The 21,602-nt window shown below is 41.5% G+C and overlaps 1 protein-coding gene across 4 annotated transcripts in view; it reads left to right on the plus strand.

Moving 5' to 3' along the window:
- The first annotated feature begins 4,762 nt into the window (after positions 1 to 4,762).
- CAMSAP2 (calmodulin regulated spectrin associated protein family member 2) overlaps positions 4,763 to 21,602 on the plus strand; it is a 134,666-nt gene continuing 117,826 nt past the window's right edge. For all 4 annotated transcript variants that reach the window (XM_044000349.1, XM_044000350.1, XM_044000351.1 and 1 more), the window contains exon 1: positions 4,763 to 5,051. In XM_044000349.1, the coding sequence (XP_043856284.1) occupies positions 4,910 to 5,051 (142 nt within the window). In that variant the 5' untranslated portion in view covers positions 4,763 to 4,909. The remainder of the gene's footprint in view (positions 5,052 to 21,602) is intronic.

Below are 21,602 nucleotides of genomic sequence, written 5' to 3' on the forward strand. Positions count from 1 at the left end.
CATTAAAAATAAGGTAACAGACATAGGCGTTTGGAGTGAAAGCTTCTGCCTGATTCCACATTTCCAGACTTAAGAGACTGACTTGGCAGGGAGACTAATGGCAGAGGAAGAGGCTGTTTGGGCATAGAAGAAAGAAAGAAAACACTTTTGGAGTTTTGGGAAGGGCTGTTGTCATACCTGGGAATGGGAGGGCCTGGGCTCTTTTTTTCCAGTCCAACTGACTCACAGTCTGACTCTGGATAAATCATTTTGATGCCTTTATGTTTCTTCAGCTGTAAACTCTAATACTAGCCTGATCTCTTAAGACCTGTTGTGAAGGTTAATGAGGCAATCCTCATAAAGGCTTTTAGTTCTTTAGAAGAAAGGTCCTAGTATACTCAGGGGAAAAAATGGAATGATTCTTTAGACTGTTTTCTGATCCAAGGTACTAAGGAGGAAAGTATCAACTTGAAATTGGTAGCTTGATAATAAAATGTCTTTAAAACTATATCTGTTTACTCAATAGGGTTAGGGATTTGGACTGGACCTGCAATTCCATGGGTGTAGTGAACTCCTGGGTGAAGAGACTACATCTTCTAATTTGGGTCAACACCTTCTCTGTGACTTTCAGTATTAGAGAATTTTGGGTAAAGTACATGGATTATAAATAATGGTTTCACTTCTAAGCACTGCTTAGAAGAAATTTTGCTATCTGGATTTGGTCACATTCCTCCAATAAAAAATATTATATAATTTAAAAATGTTTAGCTCCTATCTAGCTGAGAAATAAATGTAATTGCATAGAACATAAACGAGATTTAAGAATACTTTAATGAAAATGTATTGCTCTAACTCAATTAGCTAAGTATTTTTTGGTTCTTGTTTTATTTAACATGGTTCCAAGTCAAAAAACAACCCCAAAACAACAAACTAGCTACTCTGCAGCCAAGTTGATGCCCTAAAAGAGTTAATATCAGTTCTTCTTCCAGTTCCTGATTTAAAATTGTCATTAGGTCTTATTGTAGAGTCTGCTTTGTAGGCATCCCTAACATAATCTACTTTATACTCCTGATTTTCTTGCCCCTCCAGGGATTCTCTGCACCTTTCTTTTGAAAATGCAAGACATATATAGAGAGGAATGGGCTCCAAGGGCACCCCATAGGCAGGTAGATAGCATAGTGGATATAGTGCTACTTCTAGAGGCAGAAAGACTCATATTCCTGAGTTCAAATCTGGCTTCAAACACCAGCTGTGTGAGCCTGGAGTGAGTCACTTAACCCCAGTTTGTCTCAGTTTCTTCATCTGTAAAATGAGCTGGGGAATGAAATGGCAAACCATTCCAGAAGCTTTGCCAAGAAAACCCCAAAAGGGGTCAGGAAGAGTTGGATACAACTGAAAAATTACTGAACAAAAACATAAATATACTTCATCAGTCCTAGAAGACAGAGAAATGAAGAATGAGGAAAAGAGCTAGGGAAAGCTGACCAGCAAGTGCCTTCTCTGGTAAGCTAGCTTTTCCAAAGAGGTGAATTCCTGAAAGGGATTACTGTACACTTGGAATTTAAGTACAGTGATTTCCTGATAGACACACTCTAGAAAAAAAGGGGGGACATTATTCTGTAGTTAGGCATCAGAGACACATCAGCAGAATTTCTCTGAGAAAAGAACATTCTCTCTCTCTCTTAAATTGAGAATGACATATCTTTTAAAGGCCATAATGGAGAACATGTTTTGCATTAAACATTTTTCAATTTTTGAGAAGTATTCTAAAGATTCTGTAACAAAGAATGCCCTATTAAGACATCTGTCTGGCTGAAAATAGATCCTACTTTGTACCTAAGGTGTGTCTTTGTTAATAATCTTCCCACTCTGACCCCAAGTTGTCTGACAGTCTACTTGTAAGTAAAAGCTTCCCACTACTATGGCAAGTTTTTTGTGTCCCTACCCTACAACTCACTCCAGACTAATTGGGGTCAGAGGTAATACCTCTGTTTCCAATACCTCACCACTGTTTCCAAAACCAGTGTCAAAACAACCTTTTTCTCTGTCCTTTGTCCCCTCCTCCAAATGCTAACTAGTGTTTTCCAAATTGGCTTGCAGGTCTTTTAGGTCTGGCTAAGGTTTTGTTTTGTTTTAAATTGTTCTTATCTTCTTGTTTAACTTTCCATATTCTGGGTTTCTCTCATTTTTTCCTGCTTTAGACAGAATCTAAGGCAACATGGCTTTAGATACAGTGCAGTATATAAGTAAACTCAGAGATTACAGTAAGAGTGGTACGATCAACTTCTGAGGAACAAATCCTCTTTCCCTTAAAAAGTTTATCTTCAGACTGGGGCAGCTAGGTAGGATAGTGGATAGAGCACCGTCCCTGAAGTTGTGGGAAGACTTGAGTTCAAATGTCACCTACTGGTCGGTCAAGTCACTTAACCCCAATTGCCTTAAATATCCAGGACCATCTCAAGTCGTCCTGATATCTGTTTGTCAGTCTGTCTACCTACCTACTTATCTCTCTATCTTGCCACTGAACTCAGATGGCTCTGAAGGAGAGAGTGAGGTGGGTGATCTTGCACAGTCCTCCCTCACTTAAATCTAATTCACTGCAAGTCATGACATCATCCTGACGTCATGGTCCTCTTCAAGAATGAAGGACAAACAACAACAACGTTATATTCAGGCTACTCCTCATCTCCTGGATCTTCAGGAAGGTGGAGAGCGTGTATGGGCATTATGAGGAAAAGAGTCACCCTAGAATAGGACTAAAGCTGAGACTGAAGACTATGGACCTAGTAACTGAGCCAATAATTGAGGGCACTCGCTTACTTTCTTTGAGCCTCTGTTTTCAATGTAAGCATTTTAATCTCTACCCTAGCTTCACTATGTAAATACATGTAATGCAGTCCTGAGCGCCTCATGAGCAAGCCCTTTGGAACAGCAGTAATCAAACTCCCTCACTTTACCGATCTGCAAATTGGGCCACGTGGTCGAACCTTGTCTTTATTTAATCTCAACCTCTTAAAATCTCAATCTCTCTCTCTCTCTCCCTCCTCCCCCCCTTTCCTCCTTCTTTTCTCTCCTTCCTTCCCCCTGCGCCTGCCACCCCATTTCCTCCACTGGAATGTGAGCTCCTTGAGGGCAGGAACCGAGTTTTATTCTTTCTTCGTAACCTCAGGAGTTTAGCACAGTGCCTGGCACATAGTAAAGGTTTAATAAGTGCTTTCTGGCTGTCTGCTCGAAAATAGACTGGGAAATAGGTTGCGACTACATACATTACATTGAGATATACTTGGCGACAGAGGATAAGTAGTTCGGAGGTTCCTACCTCATACAGGATGCAGCCCCCGGAGGGGACAGCGCGAGTGAAACGCCTTGGGCAAGTCTGGGAGATGCTGCCCCACCTCCCTCCACCTTTCCTCTAAGCATCCAAGACTGGGAAATTTGGAGCAGAGTGAGTGGGTCCCCTCCCCCGGGAGAACACTCTTTAAGAGGCTTAGGAGAATTGAACAAAACAACTCCCACCCAGAACCTTCCTACTCCATTCGCCCCCCAAGACTAGAGCCTAAGCAGGGTTGGGCATGCTCAGTCAGCCTGGGCAGGTTTGGCCCTGGATCACAATGGGAGGGGAGGGAAGCGAGGGCGGGGCGAGCGGGGACGGGGCGGGGGGGGGGTGTTGGAGGGGGAGGGGGCGAAGTTGGGTGGGCAGGAGCGAGGGAGGGAGGGAGGGAAGGGGGGGGAAGCGAGGAGGCCGGGAAGAAGAGGACGCATGCGCACGCCCCGCATCTGCTCGCTCCTCCACCTAGTGCGGCAGCAGGAAAACCGCAGCGGCGTCGGCGGCGACGGCGGAGGAAGGAGAGCCCCATCCCGGGGAGGGGAAGGAGAAGGAGAGAAAAGGGACAGAAAACCCAGAAAGCGAAGGCGAAGAGGACAAGGGCCTGAGTGATCGGGGCGGGCCCGCCAGGGCGCTTGGCACTCCCCGCCCCAGTCTGCGACAGCCGCTGGGGAGAAGGACGAGCACGAGCCCGGGGAGTCGCCGGGGCCGCGGCCGGGGCCGCCGGGGAGGCGCGGAGGAGGACGGGGGCGGCCGCCTGCCCCGCGAGCCGCCGGGCCCGGGCCCGGGGCTCCGGCATTTCGGCCGCCTATCCTCCCAGCCTTCCCCGGGAGCCTCTCCGGGGTTGGGCCGGGCCGAGCCTCGCCGGGTGGGCGACCACCCCCGGCCCCCCCTGCACATCCATCCTCCCTCCGTCCTGCTCCTGCTCCTGCTCCTCCCCCTCCTCTTCCTCCCCGCTCCGATCGCCCCCGTGCCCGTCGGGTCTCCCCGCCCCCTCAGGGAGCGCGCGAGCGCGCGCGCGAACCCGGGGCCACCCGGGGCCCGGCCCGGCTCGGAGGGCAACGACGGCTTCTTTTCCACGATGTGATTTTTAAGATCTCCCTTCACCCCCGCCCCCGCCCCCTTCGGGGGCATTCGATTCCGGGCCCTCCCCGCCCTGCCCAGCTACGTCCGAGGGGCGGCCGAGGGCAGACAAAGAGGGAGGCGGCGGCGAGAGCACTAAGCCAGACCCCCCCTCCCATCTCCAGTGACCCCCGCACGGACCCACGCGTGGACCTCCGAGGGCGGCCTGTGGAAGAGCCCGCCGCGCTCCATTCCTATGCAGGGGAGGCGGCGGCGGCGGCGGCGCTGGAGGAGGCTGGCCCTCTGCTCGGACAGCTGAGATTCTCGGGCCTCCGTCCTGACCGGCCGCTGCCCCGGCGTGGATACTCTCGGACAGTTTGATTAAGCTCCCGGGCGTGCGGGCTCCCTCCCTCCTTTCCCTCTTCTTCCTCTCTCTCCATCTCCTCTCTCTCCATCTCCACCCCCTCCCCCGACCCCCGGGGCGGGGAGTCGACGATCATGTGAAGGTGAGAAGCAGGACAGCCCAAGGAGCCGTCGGGAAAGATGGGGGATGCTGCTGCAGACCTGAGGGAGATGAAGAAGACTTTCATTGTTCCAGCCATCAAGCCCTTTGACCATTATGATTTCTCCAGGGCCAAGATCGCCTGCAATTTGGCCTGGTTGGTGGCTAAAGCCTTCGGGACAGGTAGGTGGTACCTGGTGGCTGGATGGCTGCCTCCCTTTAGTCTGGTCCTTTCTCCCTGATTTTTGTGTCTGACTCCTCCTGCCACCCCTGCCTGGTTGCTTTTCATAACAGGCTGAGTAATCAATATGACTGGAGACTGCAGGAGTAGATGGTGATAAGGGAAATGAAATGAAAACTGCAGTCAGTCAGTCAGCTATGTGCCAAGCACTGGACTAAGCGCCGACGATACAAAGAAAGGCAAAAAAAGACGCCCCGGCTCTCTGTGGTCCTGTGGTACTTTTTTTTTTTTCATATTAAAGCAAACCTCTAATAGATCGACATTTTTTCTTCCTTGGGCAGGGGTGTGTGTGTGTGTGTGTGTGTGTGTGTGTGTGTGTGTGTGTGCGCGCGCGCGCGCGCATTGAGTAGTATTTTCCCCCTCGCTCATAATTTTGATTACACCACCAAGAATTCTAGCTTCTTCCATATAAGAGGAGGGTGGGTGGCGCACAAGTACAGTGGTGGTTTTGACATTTGTGAGGTGGCAGCCATTCAGGCAAGGTAAGATAGAAGGTTAACCCATCTAGAAAGATTTTTTTTTAATTAGTCTGTATTGTCGGGATCACCTCCCGTTCGCTTCCGTAAGGTCCGTATAGGGCAGCTTATTTTGATGATTCTGCAAAATGAGATACCTGTTATCTAAAATTTGAGACTTTAGAAAATGATCTCTTAATTCTCTCGCGGTAATGCAGACTCTTCCCCCACCCTTCAAATGTTTTTCGTTGATTTAAAAGCATTTATGAAAATGTCACTTTAGAGTTACTAAGAGGTGTTTTTGTTGGATGGTATGGAAACATAGTATAGTGAGTAGAGTGCTGAATTTGTCAACACCCTGCTTCAGGACTGGTTTCTGAAATTTATTAGTTATATGAACAGGGACAAGTTATAGATCATAGATTTAGAAATGAAAGGTCTTTGGAGGTCAATCATTTAACCACCTCATTTGACATTGAAGAGAGGCAAAGTACTTGCCGAATGTCACACAGGTAGTGTCAGAGCCAGAATTTGACAGTGTACTCTATTTCCTCAGCTGTAAATAATGCCAGCAGAACCTACCTTGTGGGACTGTTTTGAGGCTCAAATAAGATAATGTCTGTAGCACTTTTAAATGCTATATAAAGATCCGCTGTTATTAAACATAGTTCATCCCATCTTTCCAAAATATTTAAACAAGATCCTCCAATTAGAATTCTGGAGTTTGGAGTGCATGTTACAGAATGTTTAAAGAGCTCTCTCACCTTTCGTGTAAAGATGCTTCACAGTGTAAAGAGTGATGGAATTGTGTTGAATCTTGGCTTTGACAACCAACTTTGATCCTCAGCTTCCTCATCTAAAGAAGGGCTATAATCCTTGTACATCTAGTCTTTTGGGCTTGTTCTTGGAAAGCACTTAGCAAAACTTTATTGAATGGTAAGTGGTTACTAAGCTTTTTAGAGTTCATGACTGTTTTCTCAGTGAATTTTAAATCTGAGACTTAATGAAAACACTTGATATTTAAGATAGTTCTAATCTGTATGTGTTTATTTTTGAGGTTTTGGGGTGGTGGAGTTGCATAAATTGTACTGCTTAAACTTGTTATGGGCTAAGGATTTTCAATTCCTATATATTTAGTTTAGTCAAGTATATGAATGTTGTTAGGAAGAAATGCTTTATCTGTTTTTTGAAATTGTGATTCCCATTTTAATACTGCTTTTGACAGCACTAATTTTATTTTTTAAAAATATATGATAAGTAGAAAAAGGAAGTCTGTGAAGTATTCTTTTGGAGTTAGTACTTGCCCTTTAGTTTTGCTGTATAAAGTAACAAAGCTTGGTGTTTATAGTTGCGATTTTGGCCCCCCAAAATATACTCCTTCCAAGTGAAATTTATTTTTACATGTTTTCTAAGTGATGAATAATAAGCAAGTACAAACCTTAAAGTGTCAAAATTGGATATTAGAAGTAAGAGCAATAGAAGCAGTTATATTTTTATTCTGACTTATGCAATAATATATCCTTTTTTTCTTTTTGAAAAAACAAACAGCTTTTATTGGTAGCTTTTGTTATATTGATCATTCCTCTCCTCACATTGAGTCCTCCCTAGTAGCAAAGAAAAACAAAACAAGCAAAAACATCTAGAGACCTTGTGTGACAATGTATGCAATATAAAATGTATATTTGAAATTAAAATGGTATTGAATTTTAAGAAATGTATCCCAAGATGAAGGGGAAAAGTGTGTTTTGGCACTTGTTATATTTTAATTACAGTTTAATTTAAATCCATACTGAATTAGGATCAGATATGGAAGGGAACCTTAATTGTTGTCCAGGCCAGTCTCCTTATTCTACAGATGATGAGACAGGCCGAGGGTAGTTAAGCCACTTGTTCTGTCACCCCCAGGTAACTTCAGGTGTAGGACTTGATTCCAGAACCTCAAGGTTCTTTCACTCTTTCACTGATTTTGTTAAATAGAGCCATTTTCAGATGGACCACTCAACACCTTTTGGACTAGAATAAAGCATTAGTCTGAAAATATTTTTTCTCTTCTTTAAAAGACTTTTTAAAAACATTATTAAAGGCTTGAAAGTGATTTTAAGCCTTAAAAAAACTACATTGATGGTCTTGTTTCATTTGAACTGCTGGGTTTAAAAGTAGGAGTCAGCTTGGCATTTGCTTCACTGTACACTTGTGTGATGATGTGCAAAGCCTTAGTTTTATCTATGAAATGGTGATAGTAATTTTGATGCTACCCACCCCATGGGGTTGTTTTCAACAAAATGCTTTGTAAACTTAAAGTTACAGAAATATGAAGAGTTACTTTGCTGAGAACATTTCCTGAGTTTGAAGAGAAAATAAAGCATGCAGAATAGAAATTGGATAGAGAATTTTTTTTCTTTTGTTTTTTGGGAAACAGTATGGAGTAGTGGAAAGAACACTGGGTATGAGTTAGGCAACATGGGTTTAAGTCCTGGCACTGACACTTAGTAGCTGTGTGACCTTGGCCAGGCACTTCAACTTGCTCTGAGTCTGTTTCCTATCTGTGAAAAAGGAAAAATAATATTCAGACCACATGCCCCACAACATTATTGTGAAGCTTAAAAATTTACTATGTAAGTGCGAGCTGCTTCCTACAACTCTTACGTTATTTAGAACATAATTTGAAGTTGAAACTTAAAATTTTGCTTTGGATTCAAAGGACCTTTCTCTGATAAGTAGAAAATGGCCTGGCTCTGAGAGGTGTACCAATGAACCACTTGAGCTCATTGTAGCTGTATAGGTAAAAGAATAATTATTGTCAACACGGGTCAGGGAAAAACCTGGCATAAGCAGAACTTTTCCAACATAGTTTTGACCCTTGGGGAGAGAGAAGATATTAACTGTAACTAAAGAGATTTGGGTGATCATATGCAGGTACTTTGGTCTTGCTCTCCAAATAGACAAAAACTATTCATGGTAGAGGTTAGCTGCATTAATTCACTGTGGAGATTCTGTAGGCCAGCAATGGGAGCCTTCTACTCTAATAGTGGTATAGTGACAAGAACTGATTTCAGACACAGCAAGACCTGGGTGTGATTTTCAGTTTCTGACACATCTTGGCTCTGTAATCTTGGAAAAGTCATTTAGATCTCTCAGTGCCTAAGATAACTTTCTAAGACTAGACATTGTAGAGGAAGAATAAGGGAAATAACCCTCACTACCCTTCTGCGCACTAATGAAATCACAGGCATTGGCAGAAAAATTGTACATGGTTTTCACCTCCTCTTCCCTTATTCTTTTAACATTGTAAATAACTCCCTTTTCCTTCCTTTTTAAGGTAGTTCCTCATGGGCCAGGGAAGGAGTAAACATCTTGGCAGGTCCTTCCTATTAAGCTGGAAAGGTTTTGAGGAAAAGCACAAGATTGCAAAATTGGCTATATAACCTAACACTTTGATTTTGCAGATGAGGTAACTGAGGCACAGAGAGTTTTAAGTTTCACAAGAAGCATAGGCAATCTTCAGACTCCAGATCCAACCCATTTTCTATTGTAGCACTGCCTTTAAAGTTTTAGAAGGACCTTGCCCTGTATTGGTGGGTGTAACATTTATGTATTGAAATAAAGAAAGAATAAATACAAAATAAATTCAACTTAGTTAAATATGAGGTAGGTAAGGATGGGAGGGCACTATGGGAGCTACCAGTTGGGTGAATTCGGAAAAGCTTCATGTAGAAGGTATTGCTTGAGCTGCAAGGGATATTGTGATGTAGAGGTGAGGAAAGGGTGGAGGAGAACTGGTGTAAAGAAAGGCATGGGATTTGTGAGAGGAAATGCATGTGCCAAATGGTGAGAAGGCCATTTTGGACAGACTGTAGACTATGGGAAGAGAAGTTGTTGATTGTCCTTCATTCTGGATTTTTAAGTTAGGGAGGGCTTGTGCACGGTCACCAACCTCACTCCACCAGAGCCACCTGGTTCCAGTGGCAAGATATAGATCAGGATGACTAGAGATGACTCTGGATGTTTTTTGTTTTTTGGGGGTTTTTTTTGTTTTTTTTTGGTGAGGCATTTGGGGTTAGGTGACTTGCCCAGGGTCACACAGCTAGTAAGTGTTAAGTGTCTGAGGCCGGATTTGAACTCGGGTACTCCTGACTCCAGGGCTGTTGCTCTATCTACTGCGCCACCTAGCTGCCCCGACTCTGGATGTTTTTAAGGTGATCGGAGTTAAATGACTTGCCCAGGGTCACACAGCGAGTACATGTCTGAGGTGAGATTTGAACTCAGGTCCTCCCAACTTCAGGGACAATGCTCTATTCTCTGGGCCACCTAGCTGCCCCTGGGAAGAGAAGTAATGTAAAATAAATAGGCTAGAAGTACAGGTTGGGGCTAGGTTGTGTAAGGCTTTAGAAATCTAGCACAGGAGTATATATTTTATCCTAGATGGAAGAGGGAGCCACAGGTTAGTTGAGCAAAGGAATGACATAGTCTAATCCATGTTTAAGGAAAATCACTTTGGCAGCTGTGTGGAGGATGGATTAGAGTGATGAAAGGCCAGACTGGGGGCCATTGCAGTAGTTGAGGCAAGAAGCCATGAGGGTCTGAAGTAAGGTGGCATCTGTTGGAGTAGAGAGAAGGTATTGGGTGTGAAAGATGGTGTGGAGGTAGACAGCAAGATTTGGCAGCTGATTGGATATGTGGGGTGAAGGGAGAATGAAGGGTAGAGGATATAATGCCAAAGTTGTGAACCTGGGAGACTAGAAATATTGTGGTTCCTTCAGCAGAAATAGGGAAGTATGGAAGATGGGGGGGGCAGGGGGGAAGCCGGGGAGAGAGGAGTTCTGTTTTAGACATATTTAGTTTGAAACTAGTTTGAAATGTCCAATAGGCAATTTGGTTATGTGGACTAAAACTTGGGAGAGACTGTGGCTGCACATATAGATCTGAGTCATCAGCACAGAGATCATTTAAAACCAAAGGAAGTGATGAGGGTGCCGAGAGAGTGTGTACAGAGAAAAACATGGGGCCTGGAACAGAGCCTTGGGGGAGCACCTGCAGTCAGAAGGCTGGATTTGAAGATTGAACCCCCAAAAGAGACTGAGAGCTAAGGGTCAGACAGATTGCAGGAGAGAACAGGGTTATGAAAAAGTGTAGGAGAAGGGAGAAGGGTTGGTTAACAGTGTCAGATGCTGCAGAAGAGAGGTCAAGAAAGATCAGGACTGAGAAAAGACCACCAGATGTGGCACTTCGGTTGTTACTAATTGCAGAGAGCATTTTAGTTGAGTGATAAGGCTGAAGCAAGTGGGAGAAGTGAAAGCTGTTACTTTAGAGAAGTTCAGTGCCTGTTAACACTAATATTTCTTTGATAACAATCAATTTGATCATGGCATGTGGTTTGTGCTAAGAGCCCTTCTTTGAAAATAAAGGGCAGCACCTTCAGACATGAGATGTTTTAGTGGTTGGTAGCCTTTTCCAATTTTGGCAAAATATAAAACAGTTGCTTCATGACACCCCCCCCCCCCTCTCTCTCTCTCTCTTCCCATGTCCAGTCAGGTGGCAGGTCTTACTGGTTCTACCTTTGTAATATTTCTTTCACCTATCCTTTTTATTCGCACCCATTCCTTCCTCAGTAGTCACAAGGCCATCATCATCTCTTACATGGATTACTACAATGGCTTCCCAGTAGATCTCTGTGCACCTCTCCTTCAGTCTGCTCTCTGATCCATTTTTCACAGAGCTGCCAAAGTAATCACAAGATCATAGATCTAGAATAGGAAAGGGCTCCAAAAACCTTCTTGGACTTCTGCTTCAGCACTCACCTTTTACAGATGAGGAAACTGAGACTGGTGGTAGCTGTTTAAGGTCACATAGCTAGTAATTATCAGAAGTGGGATTTGAACAGCAGTCATCTTATTCCAGAGCCAGTATTCTTTGCACCAAACCAGGCTATCTCCTAAATATTCTTAGAGAACAGTTTTTGGTCATGATACTCTCCTGGTTCAGTAATCTTCAATGACTTTCTGTTCTCTTTACTATGTGGTTTTTTTTTTGGTTTTTTTTTAGTGAGGCAATTGGGGTTAAGCGACTTGCCCAGGGTCACACAGCTAGTAAGTGTTAAGTGTCTGAGGCCGGATTTGAACTCAGGTCCTCCTGAATCCAGGGCCGGTGCTCTATCCACTGCGCCACTTAGCTGCCCCTTTCTGTTCTCTTTAAAATAAAATAGAGATTCCTTTGTTTTTGTTACTTAAAACCCTCCATCTAGATCCACCTCATTTTTGTAAGCTGATTAAAATGCTTTGCACTACACTCTGTTACAGGTCTACTTGATATTTCCCATACATGACATACTTTTCATCTCTGTGCTTTTGGACAGGCTGTCCCTTGGAATTAAGAATCATTTTCTAGAATGGTTTCTCTTCCCACTTCCATGTTCCATAGTTTGGATCACCTAGTTCCCTTACAGGATTTTCCCCACTTGCTGATTCTCCTCCTCCTCCATTGTATTTATTTTGTATTTACTTACCAGTGACCATAGTGTTTACCCTGGTACAATGGAAAGCCTTTGGAAAGAGACTGTTACATTTTAATCTTTGTATCCTCAGTGCCTAGCATGGTGCTGGAAACATAGTTACCTAATAAGTTCTTTGAACTGAATTAAAGAACTGCATGGATAAAACCAGAAATGGAATAATCTAAAAATTTTAGAAATAAAATTTTAAAAGTAATTGATCTTTGGGGTGGCTAGGTGGCACAGTGGATAGAGCACCGGCCCTGGAGTCAGGAGTTCCTGAGTTCAAATCCAACCTCAGACACTTGACACTTACTAGCTGTGTGACCCTGGGCAAGTCACTTAATCCCCATTGCCCCACAAACAAACAAACAAAAGTAATTGATCTTTAATACTTCAAAATATTTGGCTTAATCAGTAAGAGTATTCATTTCATTAGTGTGTGAACCCCTCCAGCCTCTCAGAATTCCAAACTTAGCTAAATTAGTCCGGGGATGCTGGACCAGATTTAGAGTTTGAAGAATTTAGAGCTGGAAGGGTTTTCAGAATCCAGCTAATACCTCTAAGCCCCTTTTCCTCCTCCCCCCATTTTACAGATGAGAAGCTGGGTATTAGAAGGGTTGAGTTCCTTGCCCAAGGTCATATAAGTAGTTAAGTAGTAGAGCCAGAACTAAAACCAAGTCCTCTGAGTCCAAATCCCTTGCTTTTCCTACTCAGTTATGCTGCCAGCGCTAAAGGATTTCAGGCCACAGTAGAGACTGTTTCATCCCGATTAATCCTTGAAAATATCTCCTGAATCACTATGTAGAATATGTGAAGTAGGTTTTTCATCTGTGTTGGTTGGTCTTTAAGAACTGAGTTACCTCCATGCCATGAAGAATATTTCAATAGTACTTCAGAGGGAGGTAACTAACATGAAAATATGAGTAAAGTAATAGCACAGAAATACTATCAAGTTATGAAGATTAAATTAGTCTTTTTCTCTGGAAATAAGTTTTGTTACTTGCAGACCTAAAAACAAAAATCCTATGCCTTACTCCAATCCTTGAATCCTATATTTAGAGGTTAGGGAGAGATAAATTTGGAAATATACATGAAAAATAAGATTAATCATCAGGAAATTTGAGATTTAAATTATGTCAAAATTATGAAAAAATTAGATATTTAACTATTTGTTTATTCTTGATATTGTTTTAGTTATTTGAGAAGCTTTTTTGGTTAAATGCCATTTAAAATATTTTATTTCTCCCCCAATTACATGCAAAAACAATTTTTAATGTTCATTAAAACATTTTTTAAAGTAATAAACATTTTTATTTTTAGCTTTGGATTCCAATTTTTATCCCTCCTTCCCTCCCCTCCCCCATCCCTGAGGCTGTAAGCAATCAGATATGGGTTATATATGTATGATTATGTAAAAAATTACCATATTAGTAATTTTATACAAGAAAACTTGAATAAAAGGAAAAAAATGAAAGAAAGTGAAAAATAACATGCCTCAGTCTGTGTTCCATCAATATCAGTGCTTGCTTTGGTAGTGGATAGTATGTTTCATCAATGAGTCCTTTGGGATTGTCTTGGATCATTAATTATATTGTTGAGAATAGTTAAGTCATTCACAGTTCTTCATCAAACAACATTGCTCTCTCTGCACAATATTTTCTTGGTTCTGCTCACTTCACTATACGTTAGTTCATACAAGTCTTTCCAGGCCTTTCTGAAATTGTCCTGCATGTCATTTCATTTTTTTTTTTAAGATTTTTAGTTCCAAATTTTTCTTCCTCCCTGCCATTTCTTATAGCACAATAATATTCCATCACCATCATAAACCATAGCTCGTTTAGCCATTCCCCAATTGATGGACATTCCTTTGATTTCCAATTCTTAGCCACCACAAAAAGAGCTGTTATAAATATTTTTGGGGGCAGCTAGGTGGTGCAGTGGATAGAGCACCGGCCTTGGATTCAGGAGGACCTGAGTTCAAATCCAGCCTCAGACCCTTGACACTTACTAGCTGTGTGACCCTGGGTAACTCACTTAATCCCAATTTCCTCACCAAAAAACCCAAAAAACCAAAATAAATATTTTTGTACAAATAGGTCTTTTTCTCTTTTGGGGGATGTCTTTGGGATATAAACCTAGCAGTGGTATTGATGGATCAAAAGGTATGCACAGTTCTATAGCCCTTTGGGCATAGTTCCAAATTGCTCTCCAAATTCCAAGTTCCAAATTCTTTCCTGCCTTGCTTTCCACTCCCCTTTTCCCGAGATGGTAGGCAATCTAATATAGGTTAAACATGTGTAATCATGTACAACATATGTCCATATTAATAAATTTTTTGGAAGAAAACTCAAACAAAAAAAGAAAGTGAAAACTAGTATGCTTCAGTCTGTACTCAGACTCCATCAGTTCTTACACTGAAGGCAGGTAGCATTTTTCTTCCTGAGTCCTTTGATATTGTCCTGGATCATTGTATTGCTGAGAAGAGCTAAGTCAGTTCATCATACAGTATTGTTCTTACTGTGTACAATGTTTTCCTGGTTCTACTGACTTCATTCCACATTAGATATGTAAATTTTTCCATGTTTTTCTGAAATTATCCTGTTGGTCATTTGTTATAGAGTGCTATGTTTTCAATTATTAAAAGCATTTGATTGACTGGTAGTGTCAGGGATGCCAAAGAAGTAGGTATCTATTATCTACTATAATATTTTTTGAATGACTGTAAAGGATTGCAAGGTAGAGGTACTATGGAAAAGTTCAGAAATAGTTATAATAAGCTCCTTGTCTATCAAAAGTTAATGGTTTGGGGGCGGCTAGGTGGCACAGTGGATAAAGCACTGGCTCTGGATTCAGGAGTTCCTGAGTTCAAATCCGGCCTCAGACACTTGACACTTACTAGCTGTGTGACCCTGGGCAAGTCACTTAACCCCATTGCCCCATTAAAAAAAAAAAAGTTAATGGTTTGGGGCAGCTAGGTGGCGCAGTGGATAGAACACTGGCCCTGGATTCAGGAGGACCTGAGTTCAAATCTGGCCTCCGACACTTAACACTTACTAGCTGTGTGACCCTGGGCAAGTCACTTAACCCCAATTGCCCCACCCAAAAAAAACCAAAAAAAAAAGTTAATGGTTTACTAATTAATATATGGAAAAACTACGTTGCCAAACAGTATATATGTGTTTTACAAGTGGGGACCAAGTCTCCTCAGTCTTCTTTGATCAGCTATTAAAGAAGAAGTGTCAATAGAGCAGGGCCTTGAGGGAGACATAGAATAGATGTATGAAAAACATCAGTGGGTGATGGAGGATATGCCAGGTAGATCAAAAGCAAGGCAAGATAATACAAGATGCATTAATAGAATAGTCCAGTTTGGGCAAATCATGGGATAAGATATCCATCTATTTGTGTGAATAGGCGCATGATACATATATGAGAGTAATGGGGATTAAGGCATAAAAGATAGTTTTTGTGGTGACTTGATTTTGGAGGGCCTTTCCATGTTAAACTTAATAAGGAGTTTGGAGGTATTTCTCAAAGATTTTTACTTGCTCTCTACCATTAAGCAATGAAATTATTTTCCGTTACTTTATTATAAGATTTTATTATAATTGTATACTATAGTACCTGAAGCTTAAAAGAATAGATTGAAGCTTCCCTTCCAGATTTAAATCTTATTAGTCAGCCAGCTTTTATTAAGCACCCATTATGTGCTAAGATAATTGGTTAGGTTCAGGGAATACGACCATGAACATGAAACAGTCCCTTCTTATTCTGGAAGATAACACATACACATGAGAGTACAAAGTATGTACAGTGAGATTTACTGGAAGAGGTACTAGCACTGGGAGGATATTGGAAGGGTCTTCTGGAAGATGTGGTGCTTGAGCTGCACTTTGAAGGGAAACACCCAGTATTCTTAGGGGTGGAGGTAAGGAAAGAGTTGATTCTAGGAAAAGGGAAAGAAAGCCAGTTTAAAGACATAGAGCAAGGGGCAGCTGGGTGGGAGCACCGCCCCTGGAGTTGGGAGTACCTGAGTTCAAATCTGGCCTCACACACTTGCTAGCTGTGTGACCCTGGGCAAGTCACTTAACCCCAATTGCCTCACTAAAAAAAAAAAATAAAATAAATTTTAAAAAAGACATAGAGCAGAAGATGGAATGTTGTGTATAAGGAATAGCAAGAAAGCCAGCTTGACAAGACAGTGGAGTGGAGAGCACAGCGATGTGGACCTAGCCTTCTAGTCACCCAGCTTTGCAGCTCCTCTTGCCCACCCTGCATAACTAATCAGTTTCAACGTATTGTCATTTGTACTTTGACGACATATTGGTGTTTCCCTCTCTTTACTCATACATCCACCACTCTAGTTCAGGTCTTTGTTACTTCATGACCTTGAAATTGCTTTCCTTGCTTCAGTCTATCCTCCACATAGCTGCCACGATGCATTTCCTTAAACACAGGTCTTTCCATATATCACTCCCTCACTTAGTAAACTTCGGTGGCTTCACATAACTTGTAGCATCAGATAGAAACACCTCTGTCTGGTATTTAAATCCCTCACAACCCTTCCAGCCTTACTACAGATGACTCACCTTCATACACACTGAGTTCCAGCTGCTGTTCCTTACATTTAACATTTAATTTCCTCCAGTCTCCGCCTTTGCAATGGCCGGTCAGATGTGCTCTCTCCTTACCTCTGCCTCCTAGAATCCATAGAGCTTCATAATTTTTGTTTGTCCTTCTTCATGAAGAGGACCATGACATCAGAAGGGGATGTTATGACTTGCAGTAAATTGGATTTCATTGAGGGAGGGCTGTGCAGGGTCACCAGCCTCACTCTGTCCTTCAGAGCCATCTGGGTCCAGCAGCAAGATACAGATCAAGACAACTGGAGATGACCCCAAACGTTTTGAGGCAATTGGGGTTAAGTGACTTGCCCAGGGTCTCATAGCTAGTGTCAAGTGTCTGAGGTTGGATTTGAACTCAGGTCCTCTTGACTTCAGGGCCAGTGCTCTATCTACTATACCACCTGGCAGCCCCAGAGAGCTTCATCAGGACTCAGCTCAAGTGTCATTTTCTACTTAAAGCTAGATCCCCCAGACTTTTTAGTGTTTTCCTTCCCAAATTATCTATTTTGAATATACATACATATATATATTCTTAGATATATGCATATGCATAGCTAGATTGTATGCCTCTTGAGGTCAGGGACTGTGTTTCACTTATGTCCTTACAAGGACACTTATGTCATTACAAGTCTCGGTGCATGACACAGCATTTGGTACGTATCTCTTACCTGTCAAATATTATAAATATTTATTCAGTATCGATTGAAGCAAATTAGAGCTTGGTTGTAAACAGCTTTAATGCTAAACAGCGTACTTTTGTGTTATTTGATACTAGAGGTAATAGGAAGCTATTGGAGTTTGAGAAAGGGGTAACATAGTGAGACCCATTGCTTTGGAAAATCATTTTGGTATTATGTATAGAGGAGGTATTGGAGATGGGAGAGTTAAGACAAGGAAACCTGTTAGGCTACTGAGATATGGTGTAGGTGACTGAACTAGGGTTGAATTGAGAGGAGGATGGATGTGAAAGATGTTGTGGAGGTAGAACCAACAAGACTTGTCAACTGATCAGGATGTGTGGGATAAAGGTAATTGTGGAGTTATGGATAATTCTGAGGTTGTGAACCTTTGTGACTGGGAGGCTGGTGATGCCCTTAATTGAAATAGGGAAGTTTGGAGGAGGGATGGGTTTGGGTGGAAAGGTTATAAGTTTTTGTTTGAGCATATTAAGTTCGAGGTGCCTTTTAGGACATTGTTTCAAATGTCCAACAGGAAAGTGATGTTGGGAGCCTAGATCTCAGGCTGTATATCTGGAAGTTATCTTTGTAGAGATAATTTAATTCATAAGAGCTGAAGTCATCAAGGGGGTATAAAGAGAAAACAAAGGGAACCTAGTTAGCGACTTGGGATTCATTCACAGATAATAGGATAATGGATGAAGAGCCAGTGAAAAATATTGTGCAAGAGCCAGACAAATGGGAGGAGAACCAAGAGAGAAGGGACCTGAAAATCCAGAGATTAGAGAGTACTTGCAGAGGGGGGAGGGGTCAACAGTGTCAAATGCTATAAATGACATTTGTGAAGTGATGGCAAAGAAAACTTAAATCTGAAAAAGCTTAACCTTCTGATCCTTATACATTTTAGGAGCACAGTTTTTTCTTCAGTTAGGATATTTGTATTTGGAAAATTTCTAAAAGAATTAAAATTTAATACTTATTTTTGGGGGAGGAGTCTGTTCTTATTTTCTTAGATATTATGTATAGTATCCTTTATATTTTGTTCAGGATTCTGTAACTCTATTGGTAAATAGGATGTTGATGTTTAGCAGACAAAACAAGTAATTATTTTTAATTAATATATTCTAGTTACAGTGGCATAGAATCATTAGTAGTGATTAAACTTGACGCTTAATCATGACTAGTAATTGTTTATACTTATTTAGTATCTTTTTATCTTTGTGTGTTTTTAAAACATACACTTGTGATATAATTTTAAATTATATGGCTATTAGTACTATTTCTTCTATTTCTTTTCCACCCATTTATTTTCCTTCCTCCCTGGGAAAAGTCCCTTAAGCCATCAGTTCTTCAGATTGTCTTTATTGAAATATCTATCCATGCCAACTTTAGCATTTTAAGGTGGTGAGAAGAAAACTCTTTAAGTCAGTAAACAAGCACTTATTTAGTGTGTAATATGTGCCAGGTAGTGTGCTAAGCCCTGGGGATACAAGGAAGACAAAACAACAGTCACTGTTGTCAGAGAGCTCATGGTATAACTGCGGCGACAATGTGAACATAACTGTGTGCAAACGAGTTATCTTCAGGATAGACTGGAGATCATCCATAGGGGGAAGGCACTAGTATCAAGGGGGAAAGGCTTCTTAGGGAAGCCGGGAGCAGAGAGCTCCAGGCATGGGGGGCGGCCAGGGATTGTGGTCAGGCGATGGAATGTTCGGGGATCCGCGGGTGTACGCGGGGGTGCACAAGGTGAAAGAAGATTGGAAACAGGGGCTCGAAATGCCAATGGGGATTTTATGTTTCATCCTGGAGGTGATAGGGAGCCACTGGAGTTTTTTGAACAGAGGAGTTGATCTGGTTAAACCTGCATTGTGTGAAGATCAATTTGATAGCTGAATGGAGGGTGGAATGGAGTGTGGAGAGACTCAAAGCAGGGAGGCCAAGCAGCAGGCTGTGGCACTCACCCAGCTATGAGGTGATGAAGGCTTGCACCAGGTTGGTGTCAGTGTCAGAAAAGAAGGCAGGGCACATGCAAGAGATGTTATGAAGGTAAAACCAAGTACTTGGCAACAGATAGATTTGATGGGGGCACAGAGAATGAGGTGTCAAGGATGAAGTCTTTGGGGCTGGGAGAATGGTGGTGCCCTCAGCAGTAATAGGAAATGTCAGATGGGGAGGCTTGTGGGAGAAAGAAAATGAGTTCGCTTTTGGACATGTTGAGTTTAAGAAGTCTATGGAACACTCAGTTCCAGATATTCAGTAGGTAGTTAGAGATGGAAGTCTAGTAATTAGGACCAGATAAGTAGATCTGAGAATCATCAGCATAGAGATGATAATTGAATCCAGAACAAGTGAAATCACTGAGAGAAATAATATGGAGGGAGAAGAAAAGAAGCCCCAGGTTGGAGTCCTGGAGGACACCCACCATTGGCTGTTGTGAGCTGGAAAAATATCCAGCAAAGGAGACTAAGAAGGAATGGTCAAGTAGTAAGAGAACCAGGTAATTAATAATAACAACTCATGTTTCTAGTCATTCATGTTAAAAAAATATATTTTCTTCCAAAAAGATCTGTAGGAATCTAATATCTAATATTATCTCTGTTTTACAGTTAAGGAAACAGTCTGAAAGAGGTGAAAGGACTGGCCCATGATCACATAGATCAAAAGTATCAGAGCCAGGATTTGAATTTAGGTTTTTCCTGACTCCAAGTCCAGCACTCATTCTGATATAACATACTGCCTTGCTCTCTTATAAATACAAACAACAAAACTATATGTAATTTATATTTAGTTTCTATAAACACTGAAATGATTTTTACCTTTGTGTTTATATATCTGGATTTTTCTAAGATATTTATTATTCCTATTTTGCAGTCAGTTTTTAAATATCTATATCTATATTTTATCACTATAGCTAGAATAGAGGAAAATAAAGAGGATAATGTGAAAGGAATCCCAAATTCCTATAAATTCTTCAATTCTTTGTAGTTTGAATTTTGGCTTTTTGACCTGATGCAGGTTACTTGACCTCCAGGCTGCAATCTCCTTGTACAGATTTTTGCCTTTCAATCTTCATTCATATATGGTCCTGTGCTTACTTAATACTTTAAGAGGATCCTGTCCTTCCCCCCTCCCCTGCTTCACATGAGAATATTGAAACAGCTGAGGAAACTGTTTTTTTGTGGGGGAAAACTTGGTGGATGCAGACTTCAAGGTCCATGCGTGAGCCTTGAAAAGCAACCTTTAGTTACTGTGCCTTGGTTTTTTTTTTTTTAATCATCTATAAAAATGACTGAGGTGCTCTTTTTTTTTCCATTAGAAAGTACTCCTTTTTACATTGCTGTCATTCCCTAATTATAATCAACCGTTTCTTCCTTGTACCAAAGTACAGTTAAACAAAATATACTAATGAATTAAATGACTTTATCTGTAGTCTTCTATCTCTCTGTTGAGAAGATGGGAGATATGTTTGATTCTTAGGCCTCTGCAGTCAAGATTAGTTTATGTTGATCTGTTTTATTTTCCTTTCTGTTACTGTGATTATTGCTCTATGTTTTATTGTCTAGTTCATTAGTTTACAAGTCTTCCTAAGGTTCTCTGATCTTTGTTGTTTTTTATAGTACAGTATTCCATTAGATCCATACCCTATACTTTTGTTCAGCCATTCCCCAGTTTATGTTCACGCACTTTGCGTCTAGTCTTTTGCCACTGTGATAGCTCTGCCATAAATATTTTGGTAATACATGAGACCTTTCCTTCTGTCTTTGATATTTGGTAGTTGTGCTCACTAGTGGTATCACTGGGTCAGAATATAGAAATAGTCTAGTTTTAAGTTGTTTACCAAGACAGTTGGACCAATTCATAGCTCTATCATGGTGTATTAGTGTGTCTGTCTTCTCATAACCCCTCATTGTCCTTTGATTATTTTTGCCAGTTTACTGAGAATTAAGTGAAACATAAGAGTTCTTTAATTTGTTTTTCTCTCAGTGATTTAGATCATCTTTTCATGTAGTTGTTGATAGCTTGCATTTATTTTTGAAAAAATAAGTTTTGTTGATGTGTTTTGTTTCTACATTATCAATCATTTCAGTAAATATGTGCCTCACACCTCTGTGTTCTCCTCAGTTGAACTTTCTCTTGTAACAAAGAAAAATACAATTGGATCAAAATATTTACTACAGTGATCTTGTCAGACAGTGTACACAACACTGCTCTACAAGTCCCTTATCTCTTTCTGCTGAAATGA

The sequence above is a fragment of the Dromiciops gliroides genome, chromosome 4 (assembly GCF_019393635.1).
Source record: "Dromiciops gliroides isolate mDroGli1 chromosome 4, mDroGli1.pri, whole genome shotgun sequence".
NCBI classification, from domain to species: domain Eukaryota; kingdom Metazoa; phylum Chordata; class Mammalia; order Microbiotheria; family Microbiotheriidae; genus Dromiciops; species Dromiciops gliroides.